At 39.7% G+C, this 21987-nt stretch overlaps 1 protein-coding gene across 2 annotated transcripts in view; it reads left to right on the top strand.

The window, feature by feature from the left end:
* The window catches only part of LOC133646439 (peroxidasin), a 105527-nt gene that overhangs the window by 51571 nt on the left and 31969 nt on the right, over positions 1-21987 (top strand). For both annotated transcript variants that reach the window (XM_062041788.1, XM_062041787.1), the window contains 7 exons: positions 5714-5785; positions 9263-9334; positions 11591-11760; positions 12659-12776; positions 12922-13091; positions 20970-21242; positions 21339-21614. In XM_062041788.1, the coding sequence (XP_061897772.1) occupies positions 5714-5785; positions 9263-9334; positions 11591-11760; positions 12659-12776; positions 12922-13091; positions 20970-21242; positions 21339-21614 (1151 nt within the window). The remainder of the gene's footprint in view (positions 1-5713; positions 5786-9262; positions 9335-11590; positions 11761-12658; positions 12777-12921; positions 13092-20969; positions 21243-21338; positions 21615-21987) is intronic.

The following is a 21987-nucleotide window of genomic DNA, read 5'->3' as shown; positions in this document are numbered from 1 at the left end:
TTTGAATTTCACCGTAATAATGTAAGGTTTTATAGGCAGGGTGACACGTTCTGAGTACGATTGCATACTCTCAAAAACGACATCCCACAAGGAAACACATGCCAAAGCTTTACTTCCCATACTTATTTGAGTGGAATGAGGCACATGTGCTCACATTCCTACATGACCCACCAGCATTCATTTCATCTGAGCAAAGCATGACCGCACATCCCAAAAGTGGGCAAAATATTGGCCAGAAAAGGGAGTGCAAAGTAGACCACACACTTAAACTGATCCTTGCAAAAGCTTTACTGAAGTAAAGCCATTTCTGATGCAATTAAATTTGTGGGTGTATATCCTAACAGTGGGATTTACTGAAATTAATTTACTGCTGGCGAATGAGGTGTGTTTTTTCTCTTTTAAAACATATTTTAGGCAACACCCTAACGTCATAATACTGGATATGTAAGGCAGTTTATACAACATCATAGCTCATGTTCTCCCCAAATGTATTAGAACAGGGTCTTTAACATTTTACAGGCCAATGATGTAGAGATAAAGCGGGGACCCATACGTATATATCCTATATACAATTATGTTTTAAAATAATGTGGTCCTGACAGTATCTTGTAATTTTGCAATACTAAGATATTCAAATAATATGGTATAGCACCATTAATTGCCATCCAGCAACTAGTCCGCTAATTGCTAGCTGACAACTGGCGTGCAAATCGCGAGCTGACAATTTCTGTAAACCCTTTCATTCCAGTTTAAGGGCAAATCACTCTACTGAGACCACCCTCATGCTAATTGCTAGCTGAATATTAGAGTGTTTATTACTAGCTGGCAGCTTGCAGCGTGAATCGCTAGCTGACAACTTGCGCGCTAATTGCTGGCTGACAACTGCCGCATTAATCGCTAGCTGAATACTAGAGCGCTAATTGTTAACTGGCAGCTTGTGCCGTTAATCGCTAGCTGACAACTAGTGCACTAATCGCGAGCTGACAAGTGGCGCGATTATCGCGAGCTGACAACTGGCATGTTAATGGCTAGCTGGCAACTGGTGCACCAATAGCTGACTGACAACTGGTGCGTTAATTGTTAGCTGAAAACTATCAAAACTTGAAAGAAGGCTGTTTTAGTAACACTGTTAATGTGTGACTCAAATGAGAGAGTTGGGTCGAAGATAATACCGAGATTATTTACCAAGTTGCTTTGTGTAATTGTTTTGTTGTCAAATATTAAGGTGTTATTATTTAATAAGTGCCGGTGTCTAGCAGGAACGTTAATCAACATTTCTTAGCGTTAAGATGCAAAAAGTTGTTCGACATCCATTGTTTGATTTCATTTAGACACGCCTCCATGTGACTACAATCCGGCGTGTTGGTCAGCTTTAGGGGCATGTAGAGTTGGGTGTCATCAGCATAACAGTAAAAGTTAACACCATATTTGCGTATGATGTCACCTAGCGGCACCATATAGATTTTAAAGAGTGCAGGGCCAAGAACCGAACCCTGTGGAACTCCGCATGTTACCTTAACATACTCCAAGGTCACGTTGTTATGGGAGACACACTGCATCCTGTCAGTAAGATAGGAGTTAAACCAAGAAAAGGCTAAGTCTAACATGCCAATACGTGTTTTGATACGTGCTAATAGATTGTTATGATCAGCGTTATCGAACGCAGCGCTGAGATCAAGTAGCAACAACACTGATGACGCATCGGCATCCATAGTTAGCAATAGATCATTAGTCAATTTTACGAGGGTGGTCTCAGTAGAGTGATTTGCCCTTACACTGGAATGAAAGGGTTTACAGAAATTGTTGGACGCCAAGTGTTCATTTAGCTGCTGTGGAACAGTTTTTTCGAGGATTTTCAAGATAAATGAATGGTGAGAGACTGGGTGGTAGTTTACCATGAGGGCAAATTAGGTCTTTTAAGCTCAGGATGAATAACCGCTTTTTTGCACTGTATGTGCACTCGTAAAGTTAGAAGTAGATCCCTCGTTAAGCGGAAAAATTGAATCTGGTTTTAGCCAAGTTTCAATAAGACCAATGACGTTAAGATTGTTGTCTCTAACGACCTTATTAACTAATAGCGCTTTGGGAGACAATGATCTGATGTTTAAAAAGCCCATATTATAGGTAGTGAGCTGTTTTGAGGAATTTTTGTTAATGTTATCCGTAGTACTGATATTTAAAAATGTTACGTCTATTTTGCGTAGTGCGCCCTAAATCATTTTGGTCACATCTAGGAATTGATATGATGAGATCTTGAGATTATTTGCTTGATGCTGCGATAGATTTAACGCGTCATAATTTGCTTCCTCAGTAGAATGCATGTCCACCTCTGGCACACTACAGAAAAAAATATTATGTGAGTTATGTTTTATTCTGAGATAAATGCTATTTGTGCAGGAATTTTGCAGCCTGGCGCTGGTTAGTTCTAGCTTAACTGACTCCTCACCCTGGCTAACAGGCACTGTAGTTGCCTGTGTCCTTGCTCTAGTGTAGTTAGTCAAGTGTGACCCAAATAATAATCTATGTTCCTAGAAAAGTAATGGCGCCTTCCCGATTAGGGTGAAGGCTGTCCCTCCCCAGCAATGCCAGTTTGCCTGAGAAAGATGGCCAATTATCAATAAACGTTAGTCTCTGATCTCTACAAAAACTAGACAGCCACTTGTAAAGCGAGACTAATCTGCTATACCTCTCATCATTGCCTCTCGCAGGGGGCCAGAGACAAATGCTCGATGCCGAAACATATTTCTGGCGAGATTACAAATCCTAGCTATGTTCCGTTTTGTAATCTCTGACTGTCTCAACCTAGTGTCATTGTAGCCCACGTGTACAACTATGTTCGCGTAGCTTGTGGTGCGATTAGCCTGTCGTACGAGTTTACTAGGCCTGTTGGGAGTTAGTTCCCTAAGACTAGCTTCAATGTCAGGTGCGCTGGCCCCGGGAATACATGGCTGGTTTACTAAGCTGTATGTTTCCGGTGATGGAGTCCCCTATGACTAAGGTGTGGTGTCCGGTAGACTGGGGTGTAGGACTAGCTAAAGGGCTAAATCTATTGTGTGTCTCAACCGGTTCACTGTGGCTTGTAGGTCGTTTAACATCAGTGTGTGAATGTGTGTGTGTGAATGGGTGAATGTGGAAAATAGTGTCAAAGCGCTTTGAGTTCCTTAAAAAAGGTAGAAAAGCGCTATACAAGTACGACCCATTTACCATTTAGGGATGCTGAAAACTGGGATAGTCAGGTCGCTACAGCTAAAGCTAGTAAACGTCTAAAGTTACGAAATTACTTACAGCCTTTTGAGACACTTGTGATTTAGGGCTATATAAATAAACATTGATTGATTGATTGACTTTGCTCTAACTGGTGGACATGGCCCTCGAGAAGGGCCAACCTATCCCTGAGAATGGTGCACGAAGAACAGGTAGCTATACTCACGTTGTTTATTTCATTGAATCGAGTTCTTGTTGTCTTTGGAGCAATAGGCAAAAAGTAGCAGCGGCGTGAAGGAACAGATGCCTTTGGAGCGCAGCGGCTTCGGACCGAGACTAGCTAAACTTTGCTAGCTTAGCAGTTAGCTAGCTAAAAGAGAGGCAGTGAAACAGAGAGTGGGTGCTTTTTAAGTTTGATAAGACTATTAAATATGTTGGAGAAAGAATAAAGAAAGCTGTAAAACAATTAGAAGCACACAGATAGAAAGATAGCACTTAGCTTTGGCGCTGCAGCGAGTGGCAGCACAATTTTCCGGACGTGATATGTATAAATATATACTGTATATGTTAGTATACATGCATATACTGTATGTGTGTATAAAAATACTTATACAGTATATACAGTTGTGGTCAAAAGTTTACATACACTTAAAAAGAACATAATGTCATGGCTGTCTTGAGTTTCCAATCATTTCTACAACTCTTATTTTTTTGTGATAGAGTTATTGGCGCACATACTTGTTTGTCACAAAAAACATTCATGAAGTTTGGTTCTTTTATGAATTTATTATGGGTCTACTGAAAATGTGACCAAATCTGCTGGGTCAAAAGTATACATACAGCAATGTTAATACTTGGTTACATGTCCCTTGGCAAGTTTCACTGTAATAAGGCGCTTTTGGTACCCATCCACAAGCTTCTGGTTGAATTTTTGACCACTCCTCTTGGCAAAATTGGTGCAGTTCAGCTAAATTTGTTGGTTTTCTGACATGGACTTGTTTCTTCAGCATTGTCCACTTGTTCTCAATGGGGTTTAAGTCAGGACTTTGGGGAGGCCATTGTAAAACCTTCTAGCCTGATTTAGCCATTCCTTTACCACTTTTGACGTGTGTTTGGGGTCATTGTCCTGTTGGAACACCCAACTGCGCCCATGACAAGTATAAAGGTAAGACCTTCTGGAGGAAAGTTCTGTGGTCAGATGAAACAAAAATGTAGCTGTTTGGCCACGATACCCAGCAATATATTTGGAAGAGAAAAGGTGAGGCCTTTAATCCCAAGAACACCAACCCTACCGACAAGCATGGTGGTGGTAGTATTATGCTCTGGGCCTGTTTTGCTGCCAATGGAACTGGTGCTTTACAGAGAGTAAATGGGACATTGAAAAAGGAGGATTACCTCCAAATTCTTCATGACAACCTAAAATCATCAGCCCGAAGGTTTGGTCTCAGGCGCAGTTGGGTGTTCCAACAGGACAATGATCCCAAACACACGTCAAAAGTGGTAAAGGAATGGCTAAATCAGGCTACAATTAATGTTTTAGAATGGCTGAACTGCACCAATTTTGTCCAGAGGAGTGGTCAAAAATTCAACCAGAAGCTTGCCAGAAGCTTGTGGATGGCTACCAAAAGCGCCTTATTGCAGTGAAACTTGCCAAGGGACATTTAACCAAATATTAACATTGCTGTATGTATACTTTTGACCCAGCAGAATTGGTCACATTTTCAGTAGACCCATAATAAATTCATGCAAGAACCAAACTTCATGAATGTTTTTTGTGACCTACAAGTATGTGCTCCAATCACTCTATCACAAAAAAATAAGAGTTGTGGAAATGATTGGAAACTCAAGACAGCCATGACATTATGTTATTTACAGGTGTATGTAAACCTTTGATCATGACTGTATATATATTATATACATATAAATATTTGTGTGTGCATGTGTGTGTGTGTGTGTTTTTTTTTAAAAGTCTAATCAACCAAAAATTTCACAGCCCCCCTGCAGTAGCTCTGCGACCCTTTAAGGGTCACAGACCCGCTCGGGTTCACGGAACCCCTGTTCAAGACCTCTGTAAATAAATTAGCCATTTTTTGTGATTTTGCATTACTTACATAAGCTCTTCTCTTTTTCTTCAACTGCTGCTATGTCTCGCTTGCCTTTTTTAATTAAGCTGAAAGTTATTTTTATTTTTAACATCATTATTATATTTTCAAAAATCGTATTTATGTATGAAAATATTCCTTGTTTCAGATATCCAGGGGATTGTTTGTATGTTTTTTGCAGTTCTTGAGCATTGTTTTGCATTTCAATAGCTTATCTTTTCTGCACTATGGACTGCATTTCATCTAAAAAAGAAATTATGCTCTCCATTCTTCCTTTCATTAAACATAGCTTTGAAAAAGTTGAGTGGAGCAACTGACTGTCTTTGAATTTGTCAATTATCCTGTTAGGGACTGTAGTATTGTACTACATATTGTACTAGTTTGTCTTTCATGTGTTTGTTTTTCAGGTACCTCCACTTTAATAACATTGACGCACTGGAACCAGAATCATTCAGTCATCTGCCAAAGCTTGAACGACTGTAAGTTCTTCTATTTTTTTTCAATCAAGCCCTAATGTCTGGAAAATATGTAGTGTATCCCACAGTTAACATTTCAGCACGTAAATTGCACCACTACCAACTTTTGCTTGCTCGCATCATGATCATGAATTTTGGATTAAGTGCACAATAATAACATAATAATAACATTATTGCATAGCAACACTCACAATCGTCATAAAGATTCACATTCAATTACATGATCGCAATTAAAACATAACATCGATGTCAATGAATTGCTGATGTCCAATGAAAGATGTGCATCTCCAAGTTCTGATTTTTGTTTTTATCCAAAAAACATGTATGCCTTTTATTTTGAGGGAGTTTGAAAATGAAACTACTGTAGTTGTAGGTACAAAGCTGGGTAATATGTAATTTAAACTCAAATTTAAAGCATTTTCTGACTATTTAATTTGTCCATTCTCGATGCTCATGTTTTTACAGTTCACAAATGTATCAATACATAACTTCATTGATTAATCGTGACGGTTCTTTTATGTTACTTGTTTGAAGCAAGATGAAGAAATCCATAGGTATTTTGAATACATTTTGTTGTTCTATTGATCGTTCTTGTGTGTTAACAATGTGTCAAGCGTTGACACGCGGTTTGTTATGGGAGGCCCCTGGAGGTTGTTGTGATTTTAAGCATGTGGAGCTGACGGCGTCCACACAGTACAAGTGTACTTGCGCTTCGTATCCAAAAGGATTGTCTATGGTCACCAGCGAATAGAGAAAAGATCAAATCAACAATGTCCCCACAACAAAGATAGAAAAAGGATCAACTTAAATAGTCCTTGACTGCAAACAGAAAACAGGTGAGGGGAAACGCTCTGGGACAAAAGTGAAGCAGCCATGGGAAAACACCAACAAAATCGGAAAAGCCGCCAAAATGAAAGCACATGACAGGAACTAACACAAAACACCGGAGAACACTAACAAAACCCAACATAAAGACACAGCCTGGTGTAACCAGCCGTGACACATTGACATTATACTATATTTGAATATATCCACATATAATGTATTGCAATAGTATTTGGGGTGCTACTTGTCATTCATACCTTTTATAAAACCTTATTAATCCAAAATACATTTTTGAGGATAATGAATTTTTCCAAAAGACTGTCTTCATCTGCTCCGCTTTTCGAAAAAGACTGTATTTTGACAATATTTAATGTGAACATTTATATATTCATTTTTATGTACAAGTATGTACATGTGTTTTTTCATTTAGCAACAGTTTTCCATTTTTTTTTACATCTTCTGATATACATACTTGCTCAACAAGTCACTGTCATGGCTTTTATCTACCATTATGTAGAACGTCAACTAAGAAATATATGCTAAAATACAGAGGACCCACTCTTTGGAATAACCTGCCACCAGCTCTTCAGTCTACAACTACATTTTATTCTTTGAAAAAAAAAATTGAAGGGCATGTTATTCTGAAGTGATTTATGATAAGAATGTTTGTTTGCTGTATATGATATGTATTGCATGTGACTTGTCTTATTTTTTTTTTCTTTGCTGCTGTGTATATTGTGATGTTTTGGGGGAAGTGTCTTTACAAGACCTTAGGGTCTTTTTAAACTGTCCATATTTTTACTTGACATTGTATATTTTTCTTTTTTCTCTTTCTGTGTTTGTGCAAATAAAAATGTAAACATGCTACAGTTTATTAAAGAATTAGGTTATATTTGTTGGTATACATTATAGTTGTTTATAATCGTATATTTGTAGTTTTGTTTGTGTACCCCATTTTTGCACTTCTGCCCACCACAATTAAATTTGGTGCTACATGTTTGCCCTAGTACCTTAACACATTATAACGGGACTGTCTGTAAATGTAGCTTGTCGTTACAAAGCTGTACAGTAGATAGCATCATGACTCTGCTTCTTAACACACTTCACACATACCTGGTCTTCGTAGCAGGAGGGATCGGTGTTGCCAACATGTGTTGTTATTTTTAGCGGGGGGTCAGAAGAGACTATTTATTTTTTTTAATTAATTTTTTTTTCCAAAAGACTGACTGGCAAAAAAATCTAGTGTCTTTGTCTTGTCTCGTCTAATATAGCTGGCTGCAAAAGAAGTTTACCTTTGGGTACTAATAAAGTAACCTAACCCATTGGTTATTCTTTTGCTTGTCATGTTTTTGTTTTACTATTTGACAGTGTCATTTGTCATTGCCATCCATCCATTTTCTACCGCTTGTCCCTCTCAGGGTCGCCAATTATGTAAAATTGTAAATTAAATGCGGCATGCATTCAAGTATCAATATTTTCATATGTAGCCTACTAGAAATGTATGACAATACACAAATTATTAAATTTGATCTGGAAATATGGACAAATGACTCGGGAATGGTATACAGAATGCAACAATAAATTAGTGCAGCCAGGTGCCTCTCTGCAAGCCCGCCGTGAAGTCACGACTGTGCTTTATCTCTTCTTCAAGCTAGCAAAAACAAACATTAATTAAATAAGAGAAGAAAAGATTTAAGAAATTGAAACCTGGCATACATTTAGTCCCCTCGAGTTTCACTTGTCTTGTCAGAACCATGGAATAATGTAAGTGTTTTTTCACTCAAGTAGTTTATTTGTTCAATGGCTATCAGGAAATATTGGGAGGTATTCTTAGCCATTTTTTTTCCACTTCCAAAAATATTATTATGGGACAATCAGCCTGGGAAAAAAAAGAGAGTAGTCAAAGAGGAAGAGATTACAGTATGAAAGTGCTGGATTAGGTCGAGGACTGACAACACATCCTGGCCTCCATCATCACAAGGCCAAGAAAATTGTAAGGACAGTCTTCCCTCTTTAATGATTACATGCAGGGGAACATTTGCCAATAGCCAAGTAGGTTCCATCGCAGCGATAAATATGCATATTTAATGTGAGCATTTAACATATTTTATTCAGTTCTAAGAAAAATCAAGACTTTGACAAATCCCCTTAAATATGCATTCACAAACATCTTCATGAGGTAGAAGTGCACAATTTACATTAATCACATTCTCAATACATCATAAACCAGATAGTGTCCTTTATGATTAAGATGTTTCTAATATGTTGCATGTCCAGTAACATGGATTTTGAAATACACCTTCTGGTGCTGTTTGGACACGTCATTGGTGAAGTACCAGTATATAAAAACTAACATCATGAAGTGCCTGACAACTGGGCATACTCTAATTTGTGTTATCGCAATTACCGGTGCCTTTAAAATGCTTAACCAGATATTCTAAATCAAATTGAATTCCTCTTTTATTGACCCTCTTTATGATCTGATTTTTGCCTGCAAAACAAACAAATACTTCGACAAAGAGTTCTAAGTTGCACAGTCTGTTCTCATGTGTTGGAATATTTTATTAATAACTTCAAAGATAACGAGTAAGAGTCAGGTTTTTTTTGTATCCGGGTATGATGCAACAACAATATTTGCGTGTGTTTCTCCTTCAGGTTTTTGCACAACAACAGAATCACCCAGCTTGTCCCAGGAACCTTCACTAATCTGCAGGCCATGAAACGACTGTAAGTGGAAGCCCTAAAACATACTTTCCACCTTACATTCATTTCACCTTGTACAAAGATGGACCTGTTAATCAGTTAAGTACCGTGTAGCCTCCCAACATCATGATTTCTTTCACAAGGCCAACACACTCTTTTTATTCATCTGTTGGGTAGGGTCTTAGAAGAAAGATTTGAAAAAAATGTATGAAAGATGCCTGAGCTTCCTTGAAATGTAAATGCGAAATGGGTTATATGGGTTCTCCTGTTGGATAGAGGAACTTGGACTGTTGTAAACACATTGGCAGATTCTTGCATTGTCATTTTAATCTTGCTAGCAAACATAGAACACTGGGGTCCAAACTTGTGATTTACATACTGTAACTGAGGGGTTCCTCAAGATACTACTTCAGTCTTCAACTTTTTGGTAGTTCCACAGGTGTTGCTGGAGCTTGCTTATTCAGATGCAGTCAGTAGTCATTTGTTAAACTTCTTTAGTTATATAGGTCCTCTCTTTTCATCATTCAAATGGAGGTTTGCAAGTTCAGTTCAGAAAACTTGTGAGTGACTCACATTTTTGCAGTAGATTCTTAAAAACACTAGAGTGCTGTCATAGAGGTGATCTTTGATTGCTGTTTTTAAGGACCAAAATCAAATGTCTACTGTAGAAGACGCTGTTTCTCCAGAATAAACAAATTAAGACTAATAGTGAACGGAAACATCTGGTTCCCCCCAATCCTTACCTTTCTGGAAACGTGTCCCCCCCTAAGCCTTGTTGAATAGCCCTGCTCGAGACATTAAAGTTACACAGAAAATAACACCTTCAAAACCATCTTCATGCTATACTGGATTTTAATGATGGTTTGGTTGATACTACCAGGGCAGCCACGAATTGTCCAGATATTGTGGACTTCAACATTAGTAGACCTGCTTGGCTGCATCATGCTGTGTCAGTGCTGCTTTATACGGTCGTGCTCATAAGTTTACATACCCTGGGAGAATTTATGATTTTTTGGCCATTCTTCAGAGAAGAGTCACCAGAAGAAAGCCATTTCTGCGCAAATGTCACAAAGTATCCCGCTTACATTACGCCAAACAGCACAGAGACAAGCCTCAAAACTTCTGGAACAAAGTAATTTGGAGTAATGAGACCAAAATTGAACTTTTTGGCCACTCGACCATGCAGCCCATTTTTCTTCAAGTGCCTCCTTATTGTGCATCTTGAAACAGCCACACCACAATTTTTCAGAGAGTCCTGTATTTCAGCTGAAGTTATTTGTGGATTTTTCTTTGCATCTCAAACAATTTTCCTGGCAGTTGTGGCTGAAATCTTTGCTGGTCTACCTGAATCCCTCATTTTCTACTTCTTAATCAGCGTTTGAACACTGCTGATTGGCATTCTCAATTCCTTGGATATCTTTGTATACCCCTTTCCTGTTTTATGCAGTTCAATTACCTTTTTTCACAGATCCTTTGATAATTATTTTGCCTTCCCCATGACTCAGAATCCAGAAACATCTGTGCAGCACTGGATGAAAGATGCAATGGTCTGTCAGAAGCCCAGAAACTCACTGACCTTTTATACACACACATTAATTACAAACAAACAGGTCACAGGTGAGGATTGGAACCTTTATTAGCCATTCAAACCTGTTCGTTTCAACTTTTGTGCATGTTATCAGATCAAAGTCACTGGGGTATGTAAACTTTTGATCAGGGTCATTTGGGCACTTTCTTTTTTCATTTTGATTTAAAAAGAGTAAACACAGTTGTTTGTCAATAAATAGCTTCACACAACCAGTAAGCATGAGTGGAAGAAAGGTTTTTGTGTTATCATTCATATTCTCTGAAGAATGGCCAAGAAATCATAAATTCTCCCAGGGTATGTAAACCTATGAGCACAACTGTAGATATTACAATGATCAAAGTTTGTTTCATGTTCAGCCTATCATTTGTTTAGCTTCTTTAACGCTGCTTATGTTTTTAGTTCCATGTAGTTCCAGTTTCAATAGTGTTTAAGTTGGATTTTAGTGGTGTTTCAACATTTTTGCTGTTCAGTGAAGAATTAATCGCTATTTTGCCTTTAATGGTGACCTAAAATTGCAGTTGTAGGAGGAAACCTACAACCTATTTGTCCAATCAGTTGCTTTAACGTGAGGCCAAGTGGAAATTCCTGCTGTTTGGTCTGGATTAAACGTGTGTTGTAGTAGTTAATAAATTATCAAGGGGCTTTTCAATGATGCTTGTATCATATCTTCCTCACGCACGTTGTGTATTAAGGCGACTGGATTCCAATGCATTGAACTGTGACTGTGAGTTGCTGTGGCTGGCGGACTTGCTGAAGCAGTATGCGGAGTCAGGAAATGCCCAAGCTGCCGCCACGTGCGACTACCCAACACGCCTGCAGGGAAGATCAGTGGCCACCCTCACCGCTGAGGAGCTCAGCTGCGGTATGGAGACAAATACTACAAATGCGCATGCTATTCTAGGAATGCCATTGAATTTCTACTTGCACATTCAGAACGAGAGATTCAGTTTTTCACATCTTATTATTGGACTATCAGTGTAATGCAGTACAGGAAAACATCACCACTACAACCACAATTATAAACACATTGTTTGAAGTCTGTGATTGTTAAAAGGCAGGATGTTTGGTACAGCTCCTGGAGCTCATTGTATTGTGCAGGTGTGCTTAATGACGTGTCAGTGAGGTCATTGTAAGATGATAACTAATATGAGGTTGGTGAAACATGCATCAAAGTAAAATATTCAGATATCTTGACACAAACATGTAGACATGCATACAAACAATAAGCAGACTATATACAGTAAATCCCAATTAGGCTTTCTCCCTGCAGAAGACTGCTATTTTAAGTCATCTTTGCCTACTCATGCACACAAACATACACGCGCAGGTGCAGCCTCTCTTTGTAGTCAAGCACCCAGCTGCTTCACACTTCATACAACACCAGCTGTGTCTATGGTTGGGGGCAAAATGTCATTGAGGAATTTGACTCCTGAACTAACCATTAGAACACTCACAGTCATTATTTGTGACAGTTGTATGTATTGGTGGAATTGTGTGATTAAGAGTGCACATTTATTAAAAGGGGCATTATTCAATAAAGAGGTCCACTTACAATTGTTGGAAATCCAAACACAAAGAGTGACAATGTGAAAAAGTTGTTTTTCAAACTGTTTAATGTTCAGTGATGGTATTATTATCTCTGAAATATGGTAAAAACCCAAGGCTGGGGCAGAGTGATAAGGGCAAAGTTATAAGAAAGTACGATATTGACAAGCATTCATACCACTGCATAATTGCCTTCCTTTCTAAAATTGTTGCAGAAGTACCCAGGATCACCTCAGAGCCCCAGGATGTGGATGTTACATCAGGAAACACGGTCTACTTTACCTGCAGAGCTGAGGGCAACCCGAAACCGCAGATCATCTGGCTCAGGAACAAGTAAGTATTTCATATCAGCTTGTGAAAATATTAAGGTGATGTCTTCAATGATACCGCTTACAAAAAGTGTTACTATGTGACACACAACAACCAGTGCAATTTACTTATGCATAATTGTCTATTTATCTTTGTACCATCTTGTCAGCAATGCACTTAACATGCGAGATGACAGTCGTCTGAATCTGCTTGAGGACGGCACGCTAATGATTCAGAACACAAGAGAAACCGACCAGGGAGTCTACCAGTGCATGGCCAAAAATGTGGCAGGGGAGGTGAAGACCTCGCAGGTCACACTGCGCTATTTTGGAGCCCCATGTAAGTGACTGCTTTTAATCTTCTAATCTCATGAATCACTAATGTTTCTTAACGCAGTTGGGAATTGTAATTTGCAGCCAAGGCCAAGTCAACTATTTATAGTGAACCGTGAAAACTTGACTAGTTTAATGGTCAAAACATCCGCCCGTTTTGTTTTTGTGTGCACAGGTCACAGTTTTATTTGGATCAAGGTTACATTTTGTGTTTGTAATAGCACTTGAGTTCTCATTGAGCCGAAGATGGTGTCTTTTCTTATAGAGTCAATGCCATTCAACTGACAGTTGGCATTCAAACTGACTTTATTAGTGGAAAGCTGTTGGTTTTGCTGAACAATTTTAAGCCAGAAAGTGGAAGCACAGGTATAAAATGTAAATTGCCACCTGCGGGGTTTTTCCGATAAAAACATCTACTTGTTTGTATACTGAACAAAAATATAAACGCAACACTTTCATTTTTGCTCCCTTTTTTCATGAGTTGAACTCAAAGATTTAAAACTTTTACTATATACAAAAAATTCCTATTCCTCTTAAATATTGTTCACAAATCTGTCTAAATCTGTGGTAGTGAGCACTTCTTCTTTGCCAAGATAATTAATCCCACCTCATAGGTGTGGCATATCAAGATGCTGATTAAACAGCATGAATATTGCACAGGTGTGCCTAAGGCTGCCCACAATAAAAGGCCATTCTGAAATGTGAAGTTTTGCTTTATTGTGGGTGTGGGGGGTGTCAGAAAAGCAGTCAGTATCTGGTGTGACCACCATTTGCCTCACACAGTGCAACACATCTGCTTCGCATAGAGTTGATCTGGTTGTCGATTGTGGCCTGTGGAATGTTGGTCCACTCCTCTTCTATGGCTGTGCGAAGTTGCTGGATATTTGCAGGAACTGGAACACGCTGTTGTATACACCGATACACAGCATCCCAAACATGCTCAATGGGTGACATGTCCGGTGAGTATGCTAGCAATGGGATGTTTTCAGCTTCCAGGAATTGTGTACAGATCCTTGCAACATGGGGCAGTGCATTGTCCTGCTGCAACATGAGGTCATGGTCTCGGTGAATAGCGCAACAATGGACCTCAGGATCTCGTCATGGTGTCTCTGTGCATTGAAAATGCCATTAATAAAATGCATTTGCATTCGTTGTCCATAACATATGCCTGCCCATACCATAACCCCACCACCACCATGGGCCGCTCGATTCACAACGTTTACGTCACACACGCTGTCTGCCATCTGCCCTGAACAGTGAAAACCGGGATTTATCCGTGAAGAGAACACATCTCCAACATGCAAGACGCCATCTAATGTGAGAATTGGCCCAATCAAGTCGATTACGACGACGAACAGCAGTGAGGTCGAGACCCGGATGTGGAGGACGAGCATGCAGATGAGCTTCCCTGAGACGGTTTCTCACAGATTGTGCAGAAATTATTTGGTTATGCAAACCAATTGTTGCAGCAGTTGGTCTCAGACGGTCATGGAGGTGCACCTGCTGGATGTGGAGGTCCCGGGCTGGTGTGGTTAGATGTGGTCTGCGAATGTGGAAATTCCTGCAGTCAGCATGTCAACTGCCGGGTCCCTCAAAACTTGCAACATCTGTGGCATTGTGCTGTGTGATAAAACTGCTCATTTCAGTGTGACCTTTTATTGTGGGCATCCTAAGGCACAACTGTGCAATAATCATGCTGTTTAATTAGCATCTTGATATGCTACTCCTGTGAGATGGGATGGATTATTTTGGCAAAGAAGAAGTCAAGTGAAGTGAATTACATTTATATAGCGCTTTTTCTCAAGTGACTCAAAGCGCTTTACATTGTGAAACCCAATATCTAAGTTACATTTAAACCAGTGTGGGTGGCACTGGGAGCAGGTGGGTAAAGTGTCTTGCCCAAGGACACAATGGCAGTGACTACGATGGCGGAAGCGGGGATCGAACCTGCAACCCTCAAGTTGCTGGCACGGCCGCTCTACCAACCGAGCTATACCGTTCCAAGAAATGCTCACTAACACAGATTTGTAAACAATATTTGAGAGGAATCGGTATTTTGTGTATATAGTAAACGTTTTAGATCTTTGAGTTCCACTCATGAAAAATGGGAGCAAAAACCAAAGTGTTGCGTTTATATTTTTGTTCAGTGTAAGAAGAGTTTGCGGCTGACGAGTGTTCCAATAAAGACCAAGTTGTCAGTTGCAGTGCTGTCAATGTATTCAACAAAAAGACAAAAGTTACATTATTCCTTCAACTGTCTCAAGCAATCCTGCATAAAATATTCCAAACAATGTACCTTGTTCCATATACACGATCAACAAATTGTCTAACATGGAACACACGTTCCCACTCGATACACACTATATACACTTATTTTAGCCAAACAAACCACATTTACTTCACCTGGTTTGCCAGCAGCAATCAAATGGAAAATGCTTAAAGTGATTTTTTAAATCAACACAACAAAAATGTTCAGCCAAGTACATCTTAATAAATTAAATACCAAATATCTGCTTTTACATATGATGATTGTAATGATAATAACATTGGATTAATTCAGAAATAAAAATGCATTTGCACAACCAATAAGGCACCTACACCACCTACCAAAACACTAAGTAGTGCAAATAAAATTTGCTACATATTGAAAACATACCAGTAAGTGATATAGTATTAAAGCATAATATGCACTCAATTTAAAGTGCAGGATCAAAACAGCGTAAAATAGAACTGGATAAACTATATGAGATTATTTTGTAAGCCAAAGTGTCAAGCTGTTAAGGTCTAAATTTGGCAACCGGGGGCCAATCGTAACTAACAAAGTACAAGTACACCCCAAGAACTTGACTATAATAAAAAAGTTTTTACCGTATATATTTTTTTTCATTCATTTTTTAAAATAAAATCCATGTATAAATTAATTACACAATTGTACCAATCAATCCAATCCAATCCACTTTATTTATATAGCACATTTAAACAACAAGAATGTTTCCAAAGTGCTGCACAGCCATGTTAAAAACAATATTAAAAACAATATTATGCTCCACCAATGACTGAATAAAAACAAAAATAAATAAATATAAACCAATATAAAAATAAATATTATTAAAAACGATTTTATAGGGTAAAACCAATTAAAACAGTAAATAGAAATCAAAATTTATGTTTAAAAAAAACAAACAAAAAAAACACAGGACTGAAGATCACACAACTCACGTAGTGTTAAAAGCCAAATAATAAAAGTGGGTCTTAAGACGAGACACTCCACAGTGGGAGCAGTTTGAACATGGAGGGGCAGAGTGTTCCAGAGTTTAGGGCCAACCACAGAGAAGGCCCTGTCTCCCCTGGTTTTAAGTCTCTACCACATTACTTTTGTGTGGGAAAAATTAACTCAGAAAAGTTATGTTCTGCAATTGCAACACACATGGTGACGTAATCGCTTGTGACGAGCAAGAACCATGGTAGCACACCTTCGAAGTTCAGCAGGTCAAATAACTTGCATATCCCACTGACCCACAAATTGAGTGGAGCATGGGAAAAATAAAAGTGTGTCTCGCCTGCCACTTTCTTTTTAGAGGTTTTGACTGATGTCCACACACACTCATTTATCAGTCATTCTACTTTTTTTTCGCTACTATTTTTTCGCCATGGTTGTCTCATAATGACCTAAAGTTCGTCTCCAGGGTAGACGACCCCTTGTTAAGAGCAGACGTTGTGTGTTTCCTTTCCTGTGGTGATTGTAAACACCAGGCTCTTTGCTGTGTACATTTTTGCTTGGACACAAATGTAATCACTGGCCAAATATGGACATGGACTGCAATCTGTGTTACAGATTAGAAGTTGTGTTTGTAATCGACACAGTGGCACGAAAGATAAAACGTAATTAGATGATCTTCGTGCATATTTTCAGGATTTCCAGAGTTTGTTGAGTGGCTAATGTTGTATTGCTAAATGTTTTTGTGTGGTCAAAGTATAATAATAAAATATTTTTCTTGTGCTAAAAGGAAGAAAAAAAAAGATTTAACATAGGGCTGCAGCTATTGATTATTTCAGTAATCGAGTTGTTCTATCTGTTAATTAGGTCGTTCAATTAATCGAGTAATTAGATAACACACACTTCAAAGCTTCAAAGCATATTTTAGATAAAATTGTTAAAATAAATATTTTCGGCTTGCAACTAATTTCCTTCTTTTGTTTTAATAAATGCACATTATCAACATTGAAAATGCTGTTTTAACATGTGTGCATTAATTAAAAAAAAGAAAAACTAACCGCTGTATGCTGCCACACAGATCACCGTACCGACACACCACCGCGCTCATGTGCACTATATTGCGGTTGCCTTGAGAAAAAATGTCCCCGTATTTAAGGTTTCGGGTACTCCATGCTGTCCAGATTTTGTAAATTTTTATTGATTACACTCATTAAATGATTAATTAAAGCTTTTTTTAATCAAAATCATTGTTCCAGCTCTAATTTATCAGTAATTTTAAGGAATTTGGTTAATAAACTGATAATGTGTCTTAAAGCAATTGAGGCAAAATGAAATGCTCTACTTGTCTCCAACCGGCAGAAGCGCTGTTAATTCAGTCCAACCTAGTTTGTGGTCTGAGTCAGAACATGGCGACAGCTATGGGAAGATGAGATACATCCACATTATGGCAACTCCTTACTCTGGCATTCCAGAACATCTTACTCCTTAAACAATTTAGGGATGTGAATCCCTTACGATTCAAATTGATTCCAATTCTTGGGGTGACAATTCGATTAAGAATCGATTCTCAGTTCAACACGATTCTCACAATACAGTAAACCCTCGTATATGGCTGTTAATTGATTCCGTGCCTGATCGTGGTAAATTAATTCCTGCAAAGTTAGAATTATCAATTACAAATCAAGTATTTTGATATCTAAGACATAAAAAACGTTATACTCATTTAATCCAAAATAGTAAGGCTGAGATATTTTTTTGCCTGTATACTGAATAGTGCACTCTCATTGGTTTGGTCTCATCGAGTGGGCAATAATACTGTAGTATTGATATTTTTAGTTTATTTGGCCATTTCCGCTTTTGAAAATGATTAATTTAAGCCCAAAATACAAATTTCCAATGGAGTGAAAACGCAAAATTCAATGTGCATTATTATCATTATTTGGAATAAAAATGGTAATAAAACCTTTTTGTTACAGGTTACAAAAGTTCCTATTTGCTTTTAATGAATGATGTGTACGTTCAGCGAGTAAGCTGGAGATGGCCTCAAAAAACATATTTTTAAAAATGTTTTCTTTGATTTTTGAAAATTATAATCCAATTTAGAATCAAACCAAATAGTAATCGTGATTTGGATGTGAATCTTTTTTTACAACAACCCTATTAAAGCCCCACTTAAGAGCTTTCAGTTTTGGTTGATTTTGGCGGCGCCAGTGGACCAAAGTGGTAGTGTTTTGCCAGAAGAAGACCACATTTCCCATGATAACTAGTGCATATAGTGTCATACTGAAATTATGTCCACTGTAATATTGGCACAAATATTACATATCTTAATGGCTATCCATCCATTTTCTACCGCTTATTCCCTTCGGGGTCGCGGGGGGCGCTGGAGCCTATCTCAGCTACAATCGGGCGGAAGGCGGGGTACACCCTGGACAAGTCGCCACCTCATCGCAGGGCCAACAGAGATAGACAGACAACATTCACACTCACATTCACACACTAGGGCCAATTTAGTGTTGCCAATCAATCTATCCCCAGGTGCATGTCTTTGGCTATGCTGATGTTAAATAACAGACACAATCAAGAAATGATCTTGGATTGCGCTACAAACATGATGCTACTACCAAGATACCAAACAATTTCCCTTGTGGATCAATAAAGAGATTGTGTCGGGCGGATGCAGGTCCAAAGCAACAAAAGACCGGCAGGAGATTTTTTCCGAAGGAAGTAGTAGTGAAACTATCACGCTGGTGGCTATTTATTGTTACTACACAAATTTCCGATCGCTAACATTAGCATAATCATTTTGATTTCAGCATCGAAAGTCACTTACTAGTTGAGCAGGAACAAAGCCAAGGCAGCAACGGTCTGAAATTCCTCATCTTTGACCTGACGCCAGCGAGTGAAATCTGTGGTATTGTTAATCCTGACTGTCCTTTTTTATTTGGGTAAGATCCGTTTTTCTTTTTTAGTCTCCTCAGACAAAACGTTTTGTTTCTTTTGATTGTTTTGGAGCTTCGGCCATAATAGCAGTGACTGCACGTAGGCGTTCTTCTTCTTCTTGTTTTGTCGCGGCATGTAGGCGTTCGCATCGACTTCCGTCTTTTTAACGAATGAGGAAACGGGAAGTGACTTATACCTTAAAGCAAGCCAGCACATTTGTAGTTTTTTGTGTGGCAGGGTTCCTGCCACTCCTCAATGTCGCTAAGTGCCAGTAAAAGCGATACAGACCAGGCCATGACAGAGGTGTCATTCAACTAGTTGTAAAGTCCATGTGTCATCCCAAAAGTTATGAAAATATTTTATGAAAGTTGAAAAGTTACTTAGTGCTGCTTTAACAATAATATTCTATTACATAAAAATTAATTGATAATTCGTCCACTCCATGTATGATCAGTGTCAGAGCTTGGTCCGCATTTCCAGCAGTAAGTCGGACCCGTTTCCAGTGAGGGTTGGACTCCGCCAAGGCTGCCCTTTGTCACCGATTCTGTTCATAACTTTTATGGACAGAATTTCTAGGATCCGGTTTGGTGGCTGCAGGATTAGGTCTCTGCTTTTTGCAGATGATGTGGTCCTGATGGCTTCAACTGGCCAAGATCTTCAGCTCTCACTGGATCGGTACGCAGCCGAGTGTAAAGTGACTGGGATGAGAATCAGCACCTCCAAGTCCGAGTCCATGGTTCTCGCCCAGAAAAGGGTGGAGTGCCATCTCCAAGTTGGGGAGGAGCTCTTGCCCCAAGTGGAGGAGTTCAAGTACCTAAGAGTCTTGCTCACGAGTGGGGGAAGAGTGGATCATGAGATCGACAGGCGGATCGGTGCGGCGTCTTCAGTTATGCGGACGCTGTATCGATCCGTTCTGGTGAAGAAGGAGCTGAGCCGGAAGGCAAAGCTCTCAATTTACCGGTCGATCTACGTTCCCATCCTCACCTATTGTCATGAGCTTTGGGTTATGACCGAAAGGACAAGATCACCGGTACAAGCGGCAGAAATGAGTTTCCTCCGTTGGGTGGCGGGTCTCTCTCTTAGAGATAGGGTGAGAAGCTCTATCATCCGGGGGGAAGTCAAAGTAAAGCCGCTGCTCCTCCACATCGAGAGGAGCCAGATGAGGTGGTTCGGGCATCTGGTCATGATGCCACCCGAACGCCTCCCTAGGGAGGTGTTTGGGGCATGTTTGACCGGCAGGAGGCCAAGGGGAAGACCCAGGACACGTTGGGAAGACTATGTCTCCCGGCTGGCCTGGGAACGCCTCGGGATCCCCCGGGAGGAGCTGGACGAAGTGGCTGGGGAGAGGGAAGTCTGGGCTTCTCTGTTTAGGCTGCTGCCCCCGCGACCCTACCCCGGATAAGCGGAAGAAAATGGATGGATGGATAATTGATCATTCACTTGCCAGACGTTTGTGCCCATTCACCCTTCTTGCAAAACCAACAAGCTTTGGGCAATTTGTTACAGTTCAAAGCCAATGTCCAAGTAAAAAGTAATAGTGTTACAACAGCATTGTATTGTACACAAGGGTTGCTGGCCGTAGGTCTTTCTGGACTGGCATTAAGTCACCTAATCTTGAGTTGATCTCAGCTAACATTTCAACTAGTGTACTGGATCAGCTGCGATTTACGACATGTTTTTGAACACTATTAACTGTTATCTACTCTTCTCCCCCTGCTTGTTCAGTACGGCCAAGTTTTGTGATCCAGCCACAGAACACGGAGGTGCTGGTGGGTGAAAGTGTGACTTTGGAGTGCAGCGCTACAGGCCAACCGCAACCCCGGATCTCCTGGACCAAAGGAGACCGGACGCCACTTCCAAACGATGCTCGCATCAATATCACCCCCTCTGGTGGGCTTTACCTTCAAAATGTAATTCAAACAGACGGGGGACAGTACACCTGTTTTGCCTCCAATAATGTTGACACCATCCATGCCACAGCTTATATTATCGTCCAAGGTAGGTCAGCAGTGTCTCGCCAAACATGTTTCGCATCATTTTGTCCTTTATGTCTTTTATAAGCAATAAAATTGTTAATTTCTCATTGACCCCCAGCAATACCCCAGTTTACAGTCACACCACAGGATGAGTCAGTCCTTGAAGGACATACTGTGGACTTCCCATGCGAGGCAACAGGTTACCCCCAGCCGGTCATCGCCTGGACTCGTGGGGGTAGCCCGTTACCGCTGGACCGCCGACACTCTGTCCTATCAACTGGTACTCTGCGTATCACTCGGGTGGCGGCCCACGACGAGGGTCAGTACGAGTGTCAGGCGGTCAGCCCAGTAGGGACTGTGCGTGCCGCCGTGCAGCTCAGCATCCAACAGAGAGGTGAGTGACTGGATGAAGCTTTGAAAAAAATGTTAGTAGAAGGCTTTGCCTCTAGTAGCCATAGTACAACCCCTGAAACAAATGATGGAATCCGCAAACTTGGAGGGTGTTCTTTCAGTTGTTTAATTTTGGATGACACATGACACACAAAAGTATAGTCATTTCAAATGACAACTTTCTGGCTTCAAGGAACATTAAAATAAATCAAAAAACATATTTTTGGTAGTAACAGTTTCATTGTTAGATAAAGCAGAGTGAAACAAATATGGAATCACTCATTTCTGGAGGTAGAATGATGAAAAACATAAAAATACTACAACACACCACTAGTACTTTGTCGCACCACTTCTGGCTTTTATAAAAGCTTGCAGTC

The sequence above is a fragment of the Entelurus aequoreus genome, linkage group LG03 (assembly GCF_033978785.1).
Source record: "Entelurus aequoreus isolate RoL-2023_Sb linkage group LG03, RoL_Eaeq_v1.1, whole genome shotgun sequence".
NCBI classification, from domain to species: Eukaryota; Metazoa; Chordata; class Actinopteri; order Syngnathiformes; family Syngnathidae; genus Entelurus; species Entelurus aequoreus.
This window is presented reverse-complemented; position numbering and strand designations above follow the sequence as displayed.